General features: G+C 38.5%; 1 protein-coding gene across 1 annotated transcript in view; it reads left to right on the top strand.

Moving 5' to 3' along the window:
- The first annotated feature begins 631 nt into the window (after positions 1-631).
- Positions 632-16,492, top strand: part of vwc2l (von Willebrand factor C domain containing 2 like) — a 33,934-nt gene continuing 18,073 nt past the window's right edge. Inside the window, exons 1-2 of the mRNA XM_061723730.1 lie at positions 632-1,287; positions 2,109-2,628. Coding sequence (XP_061579714.1) covers positions 2,218-2,628 — 411 coding nt within the window. The 5' untranslated portion in view covers positions 632-1,287; positions 2,109-2,217. The remainder of the gene's footprint in view (positions 1,288-2,108; positions 2,629-16,492) is intronic.

Raw genomic sequence — 16,492 nt, 5'->3', positions numbered from 1 at the left:
AGTGGCCCCTATGGGCTACCATCTGTAAAACAAAGGAGATGTGGCTGCAAAGCCATACTGTATTTCTTCTGTTGCTGTAGGGGCCAGAGAAGTCAGGTTTCCCTGTGCCATGCATGCACATCAGAATACAAATAGCTCTCAAATAGAAATGTGCTGCAAATAATGAGTGACTCAGGGAAAACATGCTGCAGGTCGTGTGTGACGACAGTAGAGCACGTACACAGATATACACATGCACACTAGAGCCATGATGAAACGGATATTCACAAACATCCATTGGGACTGACCTACCTGCTCCATCCACCAGCTGCCTGCTTAAGGCTGATTTATGGTTCCGCGTTACACCAACGCAGAGCCTACGGCGAAGGCTCTGCGTAGATTTAACGCAGAACCATAATTCAGGCTTTAAACCCCTGTCTGCAGCTGACCTCTTATCTCATTCTCTCACTTCATATCCCTTGACTCTTGCGAGACGACCTCTAGAAACGTAGTTTGCTATCGGATGGTGGAGGGGTTGCTGCTGTGAGCGTGGGTGACACCGGGGAGTGGGTGCTGGGTGGGGGGTGAGTGGGTGAGTGGGTGAGTCTCCGCTCCGCTCCGTGCAGGACGCAGCAGCCAGTCGCTCTCCAAGGTGCTGAAAGTCGGAGCGCTCCCTCCTTCAGTCTCACCCGATGACGATGACTGCGACCTCGACTGCAAAAGACAGCAAAGACTGTCTCCCGTCTCGTTTGCTTTCTTTTTCTCTTTTAAATACTCTATAACTTGTACAGATGTGGATTTGTATCTCCCTTTTTTTCCACGCAACCGCTGGATGTACACACGCATATACGTGCAACAAGATCGACTGCCGCTTTCTAACATTTACCTGCATCCTTCTGGAAATACTGAATTGATTGTCGGGAACCTCTGGGATTTTCTTTTTCAGTTTTCTTGGTCTTTTTTTTTTCTTTTTGCCGCATGACGTTGGACGTGAACTGCAATATTGTCACAAAAAGGTGAGACGGATGAGAATAACTATGAAGCAGACCTACTTTTTCGTGGATGTCATTTTCTTTGCACTGGAAAAGGGGAAGAAATTGTCGAAAAGACCACTCTTTAATTGCTTTTGAACGCCGTTGATCACGAACCGGGAGGGGAATACAATGTCTCGTGGCGCCTGGTGAATTCATCGTGAGGATAGTGTGAAGTTTCCAATTGGCAAAGGCGACTGTCTGTGATCTGTTCCAGCCTTCTATGTGCTGGTTTTTCTGGCTTCACGCTAACAGGATATCAAGCAGTTTCACCGCGGTGAGTTTACCTTATTCTACACCCCTGTTGTCACTTTAATAACACCTGCTTTGAAAAAAAAAAACAAGAAAATCAAATCACAGACACAACATAGATTATTTTAAGCCTATTTTAAACTATATGTCTTACATGTCTGGCGTTTTTTTTTCTTCTTTCCCTTCCGACGCGTTGATTCCCTTTGAGTCAGTCAACTGCGCATTTAACAATGTTTCTTGCATATTTGCGTGGCTGACTAGCCATAGGTTACCAGTAAGACCTGTGATCTGGTGCATGGATGACATTTGGATTCGGTTTAAGGAAATGTGAAAAGCTACCTGTTGTCTCTGGTTTCACACTTGAAGTTTTAAATGATAAAACCCATTCCGTTGGCTTTCATTGAACGTGGAAAATAAAATCCCTCTTCCCTCACGATTAATGCATGTCACAATGCTTTCCCCTGCTGTTTGAAGTCTAGCTGCTGCTGTCGTTTTACAATGAGGATAATTTGCATGTGATGCTGCATTACGACTACACGTAAACATCACATCCCTCTCATATGCTTCTATAAATTATGGCGGTGACCTGTTGAACACGAAAAGATGCCATAACGGACCAATCTGGAGTCAAGAGACACAGCATTGACTGAATAATTCCGGATGGGCTCTATTAGAGAAGTGTTTGCAGCCAGAAAAAAAAAATGCACTGGCCTAGATAAAAAAAATAGAAACATTGCCGATTGAAAGGTGAGGTTAGTTTGTGAAAACGTGCGCAGCAGCATCGGCAGTGGGATCATCATTCATCCTATATTGTCTCTTGTTGTTGTTATTATTTCCCCACTGCAGACCATCTCCTCCTATGGTGATGATGATGATGGTGGTGATAATAAAGCGCCGGACGGATCCGGACAGGATACCGAGAGTGTAGAGATGACATCCACGCAGTGGTGACTCCATGTGGATGTGGTTGCGGGGCAGGATGAGCCCTCTCCCCCGGGTCCTGCTGCTGGCCCTGCTGGCCCTGCTGGCCGCGGCCTCGGCCATGGCTGGGAACCCCGAGGACTACAGCCCGGACGAGGCGGAGCGCTCCGCCGCCGACGGCGTCGTCTTCGACGACTACCGGGGCAAAGGCTGCGTGGACGACAGCGGCTTCGTGTACAAGCTCGGGGAGCGCTTCTACCCGGGACACTCGAACTGCCCGTGCGTGTGCACGGAGGACGGGCCCGTGTGCGACCAGCCCGAGTGCCCCAAACTGCACCCCAAGTGCACCAAAGTGGAGCACAATGGATGCTGCCCCGAGTGCAAAGAGGTGAAAAACTTTTGCGAGTACAGAGGGAAAACATATAAAATCCTGGAAGAATTCAAGGTAAGACTTAACTTGATCCATCTGCTTTCTGGCATAATTCCTGCATTTAGAGGAAATTCACTGCAAAAACTCAAAATCTTCCCAGGAATATTTGTCTTATTTCTAGTTAAAATGTCTCATTTTTAGTCAAAAAATCTCATTACACTTAAAACAAGAGTCATCACCAGATAAATAACTTATTTGACCATTTTCACCTGTTTCAAGTAAATTTTCACTTGAAATAAGTAGAAATAAGTATCTTCTCAAAAAATTCCTGTTCCACTGGCAGATTTTTCTACTTATTTTAAGTGAAAATCTACTTGAAACAGGTTAAAATTGTTTTTTTTTCCAGTGATGAGTCTTGTTTTAAGTGTAATGAGATTTTTTTGACTAAAAATGAGACATTTTAACTAGAAAGAGGACAACTATTCTTGTTAAGATTTTGAGTTTTTGCAGTGTTGACTTAAATGTCTTTCAGTCTTTCAACTCTGTGGAGGTACTGTTGTATTTCTCATATAGACATTTTCTAAAGATAATGCTTATAAGTTAATGTCTTGCCTGTTTTTCTAGCAAAGTAGTACTACTTGGTATGTTGGATTGTGTTTTCAGATGATATTTGTTTCATTACCAGTCACTCCTAACTAAACTTCCACAAAATACCATGTTCCATGTTCATGACCAGCTGATATGACTGTAGGTAGCAGCACTTTGTTTCATCCTCCTAAATGGTAGTCACTAGGAGCAACAAGGCTTTTTTGTCTTGTTTGTGTTTTTGTCTAACTACAGTCAGTAATTGCATGCATTTAAAAGAAAAACAACAGAAAACAGCATATTTGGGGGAATTAGTGAGGTTTGTTATGATTAAAATTGGTGATGCTTTGCACATTAGTCATTTGCATACCAAAAAAGTATCATCAAGATGTGTTTATTGGCCAAGGGCACCAAGATGGCTGCCTCCCAGAGTGATGTAATATTCCACCACCACCACTACCCCACTCCCTTCTCATTAACTGAACATTCAGGCCAGCCTTACTCAACTGACAGATCTATAACAGTATTCTAATATGCTGATTTGTGGACACTGAGTCATTGTAGGCAGATCCAGTCTCCTGGCGTTTCATGCAGAGGGTTTCCACCCATCATCAGTGTCTCAGAGGTTGTTATGGAGTATGACAGTACTGCCAGATTACAAATGACACTAAGAGCATGACAACTACAGTCTGTGTTTAAACTGTTGCTGCCCACGAGGGGACCTCCTCATTCAAATTCCCCGCAAGCGAATCGAGGCTGCGAGTGACTGAAATGTAATATGACACAAACTGGCCTAAACGAGTAACTCTTTGGTTAATCGTGGAATTTATTCATCTCTGTACAAATAAATCAGGGTTATAGGATTTTTGCATCCATTATAGTTTGTTCTACCAAACAATCACCCAGTGTAGCGTTTTCTTTATTCTCTTAAATGTTTATGAATTTAAAGTTTAAATGTCGCAAAATAAGCTTAAACATTGGGAGTTCAATACTTCTGAGACAAAGCAAGTAAAAGAAAAATGTTAGAATGAAATGGATATTACATTTCTTTTATATTTTTTACAAGACTTTGCAAAATATAATCATCAGTATAAATCTAAAAATTAGATGGCCTGTTTTTTTCCTAAAAAATTCTGTTGACAGAAGCGCCAATAGCAACTTTTCAGTTAATTGGCTGCTATCAAGAAAAAGAGCTTTAGTCATAAGTCATAAGTAAAGAATAATCATTTTTAGTCTCCAACTTTGCGCAATTAAAAATAACAACAATAAAATAAGATGGCTGACCTTTGCGATGATCAATCAAGAGTACAAAGATCACGGTGAGAAGGCAGAAAATTTTAGTTTTTCTTTAAATGAAACTCCTGCACTCAAAACGTACCTTTCAAAAGCCCCAACACAAAGAGATAAAACCGTTGGTGGGAATCATTGTAGTGTGTTCTCCAGAACAGGTAACTGCAGAGACAAAAAAAAGCACCAGCAATGTGACGGGAACATTGCAAGAGAACCCTTCATAATTTTTTCTTTTTCATATTTCTTTCTAAAATGACCTTAAACGTCGTCTGACTCTCACACAAGTACCAACATTAAGTAAAGCAACATAAAAGGACATGCTCATAGATGGTGGGGGGGGCTCTGATCTGAAATGTCACCTCTGTGAGTGGCAACAGTATGTGAACCTTTGCTTTCAGTTTCTGCTTTGATCATATTAGCTGCTCAGCAGCAGCAGCAAACAAAGTTAAATACAAGCATCTTATCACTCCTGCACATCATTATGAATGAATTTTAGCCCGCAGCCAGTAAAGAACAGATGTTTGGCTGCCTCACTTGAGCTACTCGTAACAGGTCCTTCCAGAACATTTGTTTTGGATTAAGGTCAAGACTTGATCGCTCACATTAATTTTATTCATTTTTAAGCATTCTGTGGTACATTGGTTGGTTGGGTTTGCATCTTGATCTCTGTGTACATACAGCTCATGGATCGATTCTATTGCCTTGTTTTATGTATATTTTGCCTACAGTATTCATATTTATTTGGATCTTAAACTGTGGCAAGCCATCTTGGCTCTGTTGCAGCAAAACTTTAAGAACAATATTCCAAGATTCACAAATGGGAACAGGTACTTGTGCTCCAGTAGTGGATCGTATTTCTCTCCCTTTCAAAATAATAATATTAACAATAATAATCATAATTTAAATGCAATACTTTAGTTTTGGCCTCTCGAGCCAACTGCAAACCAGGAGCAACATTAGTTTTGGAGGTCATTGGATTTCTCTGTGGTATATGTTCTTCCACAAATATGTTGTGACAAGGAAACTTCAATAGATAATTTATTCAAATAATAACGCATCTGCATCAGATAATTTATTAAATAATACATATTATCATTGAAATGCAATTCAATATTTAGTATTTTGTAATAAAAATAAATTGTGAAAAGTTCCATGAATATACAATGTGCTGTAAAATATAAGTGGATGACTAAATAAACAGTTGGGTTTAGACTTTTGGGTTTAACCTTCAGTCTCAAGTATCTAATGTGAAGAGACTATCCATCACAAAGCAGCATACAGTATGTCACTCATGCAACCAGCTTATGACATACTGCCTTACTAATTTACATTGTCAGCTACAGACATATTTTATTCTGACGGTGGCCTCAAGTTGTAATTATGATAAGAGTGAGGGAGGAGAGGTGACAGAGTTATAGAGCTGTGATTTACAATGAAAAACTTTGCAATTCAAATCTAACTGAGCAAACACCGCACCTCACATTATCAAGTTTTCTTGATCTGTCAGCTCCAGCAGAATATCTTTAAGCACGTAGTGTCTTTGTTCCCTATACTAACTTCTGGGAAAGGCAAGGAATACTTTGGGTGATATTTGAGCATTATTCACATTTTGAATATTAGCATGTCATGTCAACCATGTGTCATGGTTTGACTTTTGTTCTAATGTGAAATAGTCATTTTTCCTCTTTTTATTAACCTCTCTTCCTGTTTTATCTTCTAACTGTTGAGGTCCCTGCTTGTTTATATTTTTCTGTCTGTGTTTAGAAGAGAACTTCACCTGCTTGTAATCTATCATCTTTTTCACATTTATCATCATTTGTTCTCTTATGAATTGCCTTTGTATGCTTCTGCCTGAAGCTTTTCAGATGGGGTTTCTTGCGTGAGCATGTACAATCGTGCTTTATTCCTACCGACATTCTTCATTTCTGTTGGTGACCCTGTTCTTTTGGCTGCCTCTAACTGAGAGACTGATTACATGTGCTTGACCTCTGCTTCACATAGCAAATGTTATCTTTGAAATTTTTTTACCCGGCTGTGTCCATTGTTTGAGTCATCTGTCTAGGCAACTCATCACAGCACTGCCTGAGGAGATGCATTTTTATTTAAGACCAAATTAGCTCTTCATCAGCCAGATAAGCAGAGAAGATCTGCATTGGGTTTTTTCCATTGTTAAGTGGGAGCCATTGTATTAGTGCTGAGACAATTATTTAACTGATTTCTCAATCAACAGAAAATGAATAAACTACTTAGACGTGCATATTTTTTTCATGAAACAAGGACAAATGTAAAATATTGTTGTCCCATTTTCATTACTATGAACTGCATGACTAAGATTTGTAGTGCTTAAATTGGACAGAAAACAATTTAAGATGTTCCCCAGGGCACAATGAAATTATTGTTGTTATTATTATCATCATTTCACAATATTACAAATAGAAATAGAGAACCATTTGGTCATACTCTTACTGCTAATTAAAACAAATTCTTCATTCCTCCTGACAAGTAAATAAACTAAAAAACATCAATACCTACATATCAGTGAAGTAAACCAATAAAAAAATATACATATAACAGACTTGCTGTTTAATTTACAATTACTACAGAATAGCCCAGATAGATTGGATTTTATTATGCCTGTGTGTATAACTTTTTGTTCAGCCATAATTATTATAAAAGGTGTCAGTATGTTTATCAACAACTGATTACATAAAACTGGAGCTTTTTGGTCAGCCACATTAGCTCCATGTAGAAAAAAAAAAGCTTTCAAAGAAAAGTCCACCATACCGATTGTGAAACATGCAGGGGGATAGGTTATGTTTGGTGCTGCTTTGTTGCATTTGACACAGATGTTTTTGATCTGTCCATTGAACACTGAAGACTTTTAAAGCACTCAGTCACAGGTCATGGTTTATCCGACAGGATAATGACTCCAAACACACAGTTAAAGGCACCAGGAATTGATACAATCACAGGGCTATTCTTAAAGAGCCCTGAGCTTGATCATGTTTAACATCTATGAAAACATCTAAAAGATGCAGAATACCTCCACGTCGCTCTTGAGTTTGCCAAAATACCTGTTGGTGGATACAAGTCTGTTTGAGAGCTGAAGAGCTGCTTTTTGGCAGTCATACAACAACATATTGAATTAAAGGTACATTAGTTTGTGTCCATGTAATTACTTTTTGTTTACTTAAGGGAAATGTTCAGTTGAATCAAAAACCAAAAGCGAGATACGATTTGCATAAAACATGGGATAAATCATGATGGCTGGACTAACTTTTGTGAGTTTCAGGAAATCTGTCTATGACTATAAATGAGATGTTAGAAAAAAGAAAAGAAAAATCAATAAATTAAAGAAAAAAGTAATTGCTGACTGCAACCTTCTGCTACCTCAGCATGAAAGTGACATGATGCTGCCATTAATAAAGGCTGTGGAACTGATCTAAGGTTAAACCATTGCGCTTAATCTGTGCTCATTGGTGGCTGCAAAAAGCCAAACAATTTGACATGAAATCGAATCGAGTAACAGCATAGCTTGCCACCATGCTAGCCTTGATTGAGGTCTACCTTGACAAAGAGATTTTAAAACTTATTTTTGGGTGCAAAAGGTTTTGATTGATTATTAGTTAAATTAGCATGACTGTAAAGAAGGAGAGAGTATGCAAAAACGGTCAAATCACCCATTGTTATCTAATATCGCTCAACCAACTGTAGTGTCTTTGTCCTCCTTGTGAACGGTGGGTCACGCTAGTGAAGACATGAAAGACTTGGAACCCTGCAGTGTTTGAGGAAATAAAAGGCTGTGGGTATCTGCTCTGCAGACCCCCGTCCAGGGATGCCGACAGGTTAACCTTTGGTGTTTTACTCATTGGCATTTCCTTCACAGTGATTGCGTTGTTATGTGCAGACATTTGCATTTATATTCAGACAGAGATCAAAGAACAGAAACACAGACACATCATTTTTATAAAGGTAACATTTTAGATGTTTCCTGCTTCAGGAAAGCTTATATTTCATGAAGATGTCTTTCATGTTGTCTAGAGCGTAAAATACCATCATGCAGTCGGTCAGCCAAATATGACGGCCAAATATGGAGTTATTACCATACACGTGATTCTGAGAATTCATTTAACAAAGATGCTGACTGAAGGAGAATGTCAGCCTGTCATCTAATGTTGGTATATATTGTTGAGGACCAACTTGAAAACTAAATCAAAACTACATTAGCCAACGTAAACCCATTCAGTCACCTGTATTTACTCATACAAAAGAATCCTGACATGGATTAAGGAAATGTAGAATCTATTTTTTTTGCTTAGTCCGATTTATTGTGCTCTCGGGAAATCAATTAGGTTTCACCCTCAGGGTTTCCAGTAAGAAAAGGATGGATCTAGTTTGTCCAGCTTGCAGGTGTGTCTTGCAGTCAAAAGAAAGAGATACAGATCTCAGAGCTTCTGCATAGGGCTGTGATATAAACTCACACGTAAACAGTCCCATCAGTATTTTTACCCTTTGCGGATGCAGGGAATAAAAGGGAGGAAGGCTTTAACAGTTTTTATGATTTAAGTACACATGGTACAAAAGACAGTTATTATACTTCCTGGAATTTAAGAAAAAAGAAAAACAGAGTAAAATGAATACAAATTTGATGTAACATAACAGAAAAGAATTGTTGTGGTTTATTGTTCCTGTTTTTCTTGGTTTACTTAGGTTCTTTTAACATCTCAAAAAAGCAAAAAGAGGGATAAAGTCATATAGACAATAATAAGTATCCCCATGCTGAGGTAGGCATTTTTCGTGTGACTTTGTTTGTTTGACACATCATTGTAGAGGAACTTTGGCCCATTTTTCAGTACAGCGCTGCTTTAGTTCACAGAGTCATTTGTCATTTGCATGCATACTGCTCCTGGCTGAAGATTTTCAAATGGGTTGATGTCTGGAGTCTCTGGATTTTGACTAGGCTATCCCAAAATTTTGATTCTTTGACTTGCCATCTATTCTGATGTAGATTTGCTGCTTTGGTTCACATCATCGTCCTGTAAAGGGTCTTAATGACATCTGCTCTAAATAGTGGCAACATTTCAGTCTTGTTCTCGGTGGATCTCAATGCTGCATTTGACACCGTCAACCATGATACCTCGATAAACCGCTTGAAGAACTAGGTAGGAATTTTTGTGACAGCACTTGTCTGGTTGGAGTCCTATCTAAAAAACAGGGACTATTTTGTGTCTTTAAGACAGCTAATGATCTAACAAAAATAACATGTGGAGCTCCTCAAGATTCAATTCTGGGGCCTCTGTTCTTTAACATCTACACATGTATATGCTCTGTCTCGCTCAAATTAGGAAAAGGACTATAATCCAAATCAAACATTGATCAAATTAAACAATAGATGTGCTATACTTTTCTTCAATTAAATTAAAAAAAAATCCAGAAATGATAGTGTTTGGAGCCAAGGAAGAAAGATTAAAAGTCCAATAGCCAAGCCAGAAATCTGGGAATGGTTCTGGAGTCAGACCTGAATTTTAACAGCCACATAAAGACAGTAGTGAAGACAGCTTATTATCACCTAAAGAACACATCAAGGATTAAAGGACTGACGTCTCAGCAGGACTTAGAAAAACTTGTCTGTGCTTTTATATTCGGTAAACTGGACTACTGTGACGCTGTTTTCATGGTTCTACCTAAAAGAACAATCAAACAGCTGCAGTTAGTTCAGAACAGCTTCTGCCTGAGTCCTCACTAAGACCAAGAGAGTTGACCATATAACCACAGTTATTAGATATTTACAGTGGCTTCCTGTCTGTCACAGAATAGATTTTAAAATCCTGCTGTTGGTTTATAAATCTCTGATCTCTGATCCCCGGGTCCATTATGAACCAACCAAAACCCTCAGGTCATCAGAGTCACACCTACCTTCTGTACCAGAGTTAGAACCAAACAGAGTTCACTTTTTATGCTCCTCACCTGTGAAACAATCTCCCAGACTGCAGCAGGGCTGCTGAAACTCTCGGCTGAGAACCTATTTATTTACTGCTGCATTTCAGTAATCCTCCATAGTGCACTGTAACCTTTATTTCTTGCATCTAATTTGTTTGATTTTTTTTTTTTACTTTTGTCTGTCTGTCTTTAATTTCTGATTTTAATTTGTAATGCATTTAAAAAATTATCTTTATGTAAAACACTCTTGTACATGAAATGTGCTATACAAATAAACTTGCCTTGTTGCATGACTCAATTATAACCAAACGTTAGTTCTCACAGACATTGCCTCATGTTTGTCTCTTGAACAATGTGCTCCAGAATACTCTGGTATATAAGGGAGATCTTAGTCATCTTCATGATTGCAAAGGTCCCAGATTTTGTGCTTGTAAAACAACCACAAATCATTACCCCTCCACTGCCATGCTTTACAGTGGAAATTAGTTTTTGTTTCAGAAGTCTTGTGGTTTTCCGATGCAATTTTGCTAACATTAGTCATGGATCTATGTTCTTTTAAGGCTGGAGAAGCTTTCTTCTCTAATTGCACTGTGAGAGACTGACATGCTCATATGCTCAGTGAGGCCTTTTAATTTTGAAATGTAACTCTCTGGGGAACATTATCTGGGGAACATAAGACTTGCATTGCCTGACTTTGGAGTAAACTTGGACAGATGGTCTTGTGTTTCTCTCTAGAATACTCGAGCATAAAGAGGAGATCACGTCTGTAAGGCACTCATCTCCAGTTGTATTTGTGCCATCTTGGACTTTAACATTCACTAAATTCAGTTTGTTCTGTAGGGTCTGAGAAGTAGCACTTGTCTTTATTTTTTTTTGTATGTTTCTGAGCATTGCATATTCTGACCTTTCCTGAAATTTGCTGGGATTCCACTCTGAAATTGGCAGTTGCCTTGTATGCCTTTCAAGCCTGATTTATGCTTCTGTGTTAAAGCTATGTCATAGCTAAGGTGTGGGTGTGAGCCTAACCGAATAGGCCATGGCATAGCCTGACATGCACCTTTCCCCAAACGCAGACCGGAAGAAATGTGATTGGTCTTCTGGGTAGCATTGTATCTCCCTCTACTGTATGTATTTCTGGCTACTTATTCAAAATGGATATATTTCATTTATACGATTCATTGTTTCTGCACTACAAAGATAGCCAGATGGCTCTCAATTTAACTCTTTGTTGCCTTTCACTGCACAAAAGAATCTGGACTGCCAACTTGTGGTTGGTGGTGTAATAACAGAGCAACACAGACCACATTGCAGCGGGCTGTGCGTGACCTACACACGTAGCTGAAGGATACATCTGGTTTACATTCCCACTTGTGACTTATCTTTCTCACAGTAATAACCTTGCACTCCAGATTGTTTGTAACATTTTTTATAATGCTTTCCAGATTGATGTGCAGCAACAAATGCTTCTGTGAGCCCACTGCTTAGGTTTCTCCCTCTGCTTCAGACAAGTCAACTGGTAAAATGTCTCCTTTTATAGATGTCTGCACATCTGCTGACGATGAATACATCAAGGGCTGATGATTAGTCGCATCTGGGTGCAGCTTACTATCTTAAATCTTAAGGAAGCAGTAAGGGGGACTCAATATGACTTTTCCCCTTTTTGGGTTTATTTTCATAAAAAAAAAAACTATAGTTTGGTGAAAAAAAATATATGTTGTTATACACTAAGGCTTTATTTGCCTAATACCAAGACCGACTTTGATCATATTTTCTTCCTTTCTTTTAATGTTTTGTCAAAAAAAAACTAGGCAGTACTAACTTTTGTATATAAACAACATCCTTTGTATTTCAGGCTATCCTGCTGTGTCAGTGCTCTGTGTTACAAAAACAACATTGTTTCACAGTTCCTGCCCTCCTAATCTATTTCATATGGATCCAACTCCACACCATTTTTGGAAAAAGCACCCATTAATAAAAGATGTACTATACAGATTCTATCCTGAGAAATCTGTCTTTAAACACGCTGATAAAAACACAACCCTGTAACTTTGTTTGTGGCCTCTGAAAACATCATCGTCATTCAGTGAGCTGCTCAGATATGCTGGGTACAATTATAATACCAGCAGAGAGTACAGTTAGAGCAGAAATATTCATCCACCCACAACGTCACATGCTGTTTACCTCAGAAGTCAAAGCTTTTTGTTTTTGTAGTTCAGGGAATTCAGTTAACTTAAGAAAACTTTAGTTAATAAAGCCCTACAAGCATTTTTGTTTCATATTCATGTTATGAATCCAACTTCTTGTGGCCAATTTTTCCCTGCCAGAAGTTGGACATTTATAACTACTTTTTGTTCTTAATTTCATAAGTAATGTGGAACCATAAATTTATATTACAAAAATTAACTTACAAAAGCAAGGGCCGAGGTAGGTAACAGTTCATAACTGTTTTTAACATTGGCCCCCAAACATCTCTCTGACAGTGAAGCATAGAATTGATGGAGCATAACAATAGCAGAGATGCATCTAACCACCTGTTTACTGGCTGTTACATTACTTCAGCATTCCTATCGGTGGAGCTGTGTTTTATCAACCTGGATCAACAATGTGCCCCATGCTACGATTGTGCTTAAGAGCGTAATCAGAGAGCTAGTCTATAGCTGAACTACATAATATATATATGTATATTAAAATAAAATTGAAAGTGAAGTATTCTTCACTTGTTGTGTTGTAGTATAATATCTCAGGCTATTTGATCTAAACTGTCTCACATGTCAATAATGTGCTTCAATGGTTGTTGAATATAATTTCCATCCATATTTACATTTATGTGAAATTACCTCAACTATGGCACACAGGTACAATGAAGTGGCACACATCACAGAAGTAAAACTGACTGATATAAATTGATCTGTTTATCCATGGTTGAAAAATCTGCCCCGCTGTGGTATTATCTTGACCATTTAACTAAAACTTCAGGACATGTTGTAAATGGTGAAAAAAGTCTCCTGCCTTTTTCCAGCTCTTCAGCAGCGATCAATGCAGATGAAAGAAAATAAATGGGTTGTCTTACAATCTATTTTCCTAATACATTTTAATTGTTCCATCAATACAGCAAAAGTCCTTGGAGACGTTGATGGGCTGTGGTCATAATATACTGTGAAGCACATGTACAATTATGACAATGAATTTCAAATAGCACGCACAAGCCAATGAACTAAAGAGTGCTTAAAAATAAAAACTCTTGTTTTTCAAAAACGTGTTTGAGAAAACAGCCATCAAAGCTGTAAAAATGACTGCTGAAATTGATTTTCCTATCCAATTTGCCAGAGATAACAATGCCTCTGGCACTTATTGGCAAAATTGCCAATAAGTGCAAACAATTTGGCCACAGAAAATGTTTTGTTTGTTTAAAATTAATTGCACTTGTTGTCAGTGAGTGTTTTGAGCAAGAAATTCCTCTCATTCTCAGGTCTAACTGAATTTCTCTTTGGATCAAGTGACCACTTCTAAACTATCGTTTTTAGTCGGTGAACAACAGCATGCAGCTTAACTGTCAAGCTGTCACTCCTCTTAACTGCATGGGTGAGTTTCTGTGACCCTGTTGTCCATTTTTAAAGCATTTTGTATTACCATTTGCCCTTTTGAAGGTTGTTCGACTATTCATTTCCTCCCCGTCTTGTCTCAATTTATCTCAGTGTGGCAATGAAAAGCATGACAGCCAATTCACTCTAATACCCAGCCAATAAGATGGTGACAACAGTTGTCTTTCCTTCACCAAAACATCTGGCAGCATGTCTAAATTCGGTGCTAGTGCTCCATTTTCCTTTGTGAGCCTGAGCTTAGGCATGACTGATCCTCTTCACAGCAGACCTCATACAAAAGGACATGCTGAAAGCATCATGCACTGCAGAGGGGGATTCTCTGTAATTTGCTGTAGGTGCATGGAGCAGTCTTCTTTTTAAATTACATCTTTTATATATGACTTCCTGGGAGGCGTCTGCAGGCTTTTACCAGAGCTGCTTTACAGACCAATCTGGAAGGTTAAACCACAGAGAAGTTTCTTCCCTGCTTTGAAATAGTTTAGTTTTGAAGTTTAGTAATGATAACGAATAAACACTCCTGTCTTTCTAAGGCAGTTCTCTAATTAAACATGGATATACTTGTGGATCCCAACAGACATGGTGGGATGAAAAAAAAAACATATTAAAACTAAAAATACTGAGACATTTTTAACCTTTACTGGCTATTCTAAACTGTAATGTCCATCTTCTGTAAAGTAAAAATCCAGCATTATGTTTTAGCTATTATTCATATACATAATATGGATTGGTACCTTTCCAAGGTTGAACTTATCCTCTCTGATGACAGCTAGGACAGGCTCCAACTCTATGGCAACCCAAACAGAATGATGCAGGTACAGAAAATAGATGTTGGCTAAGTTATAACAACACACAAGGCTTTCATTAGCTGCTTTAGTAATTTACCCACAGCCAGCCACTCTGACATTTTTTACTGACCGAGCTCATTTACGACATTTAAGAATGGACTCATTTCCTTTGTATTTGACAGTACAACTGTTTTTAGTTTCCCTGTTTTGTAAGCAAAAACAAAGGATGAGAATAGCAATTCAGTGATTCAGACTTTCTTGCAAGTCCTTCACTTAAATTAACATATAATTTGCTTGCCAACTTTTTTCCTCCTCATTTGTTTTTATTTTTTTGACTGACCTTCTAGATCTTTAGCTGAGGAAGCACCTGCCAGCATAAGGAGATGAGGAAAACAGAATAAGCTGTTTGTGTGCAATAATGGAAGCATCCCTAAATATTGTGCGTTGGACGTGCGTTAGTTGACAGATTTATGCACTTCATCTGAATTCTTTTTTATTATTATTATTATTATTATTATTATTATTATTATTATTATTATTATTATTATTTTTATTATTATTATTATTATTATTATTATTATTATTATTATTATTTTTCCATGTAAATGAATATGCATTATACACCTGCAACTAAATAGCCTACGGTCACGAATTTCGCCGATGGTTATGGTCAAAATACATTATTTTTCCTCGTAATCTTAAAATCAACTAAACAAACTACAAAGATGTATCTAAATAATTTTGGACTTCAGTTTATTATTGTTTTATTTGTAGAATTTGCAGTTTAAGGTATAAAGCACCTCAGACTTGCTGAGCATTTTATCACTGTTCCTGGTTGAATTTTCACCGGGAACTTCACGTTCCCTTTCTCTGGATGCTTCATTTATGATTCTAAACTGATCAAGCATGGTTGTCTATCTCCTTCTATTAGCAATGTGGTGTTTAGGGTGTAACCCTATGTGCTGCCTCTTGCCCGATTGCCAGCAGTCTTGTACATGATGATGTGGGTTTAGCTCATGGAAACATTTTTAGTGTACCTGGCTGGGATTGTACGTTTTAGAGTTGTGTCGTGCCCTCCACGACTCAAATACACATGATTTGAATCCCCGACTTCAGACTCTTCTACTTTTATTGACTATTGTTTTTCGTAATAAAATATTTCAAAATTGTAGTTAGTTCCCCCATGACTTCAGCGCCCACACCCTGGGTGGGGTTGGTGAAAGGGCCTTTCTATGTGGAGTTTGCATGTTCTCCCCGTGTTCCCTTAGGTAGCAATGTGAGCTACCCTCACAAAAACATGCACACAGTCCTGGGCTATACATGCCCCCTCTGGCCAACCGGGGAGCCAGATGGGGTGGGGAGGATCTGGCTGGAATAACGTGATCCTTCCACGCGCTACGTCCGGCCAGAGAAGCGTCACCCTGTCTGGTGAAAAGAAGCGGCCTGCTCACTCCTCAGGTTAAGGAGGAGACCTGAGCTCAGTGCAGGGCCCTCCCAGGGTTGGTGGAGGGAACAATGCCCAGGACTGTCACTTTGGTAGGAGCAGTGGGTGACAAAAAATGGGGAAAAAAATCAGGGATAAAAATATTAAAAAAAAAATATATATATATATATATATATATATATATATATATATATATATATATATATATATATATATATATATATATATATATTTCAATATGTAGAGTTTCTTTCTTGTCATCTCAACCCCCAATGGGTCGAGGCAGAGCCGTC

Source organism: Cololabis saira, chromosome 6, assembly GCF_033807715.1.
Source record: "Cololabis saira isolate AMF1-May2022 chromosome 6, fColSai1.1, whole genome shotgun sequence".
Classification (NCBI taxonomy): domain Eukaryota; kingdom Metazoa; phylum Chordata; class Actinopteri; order Beloniformes; family Belonidae; genus Cololabis; species Cololabis saira.
Note: the sequence above shows the minus strand (reverse complement) of the source record. Positions and strands in the feature narration are given on the sequence as shown.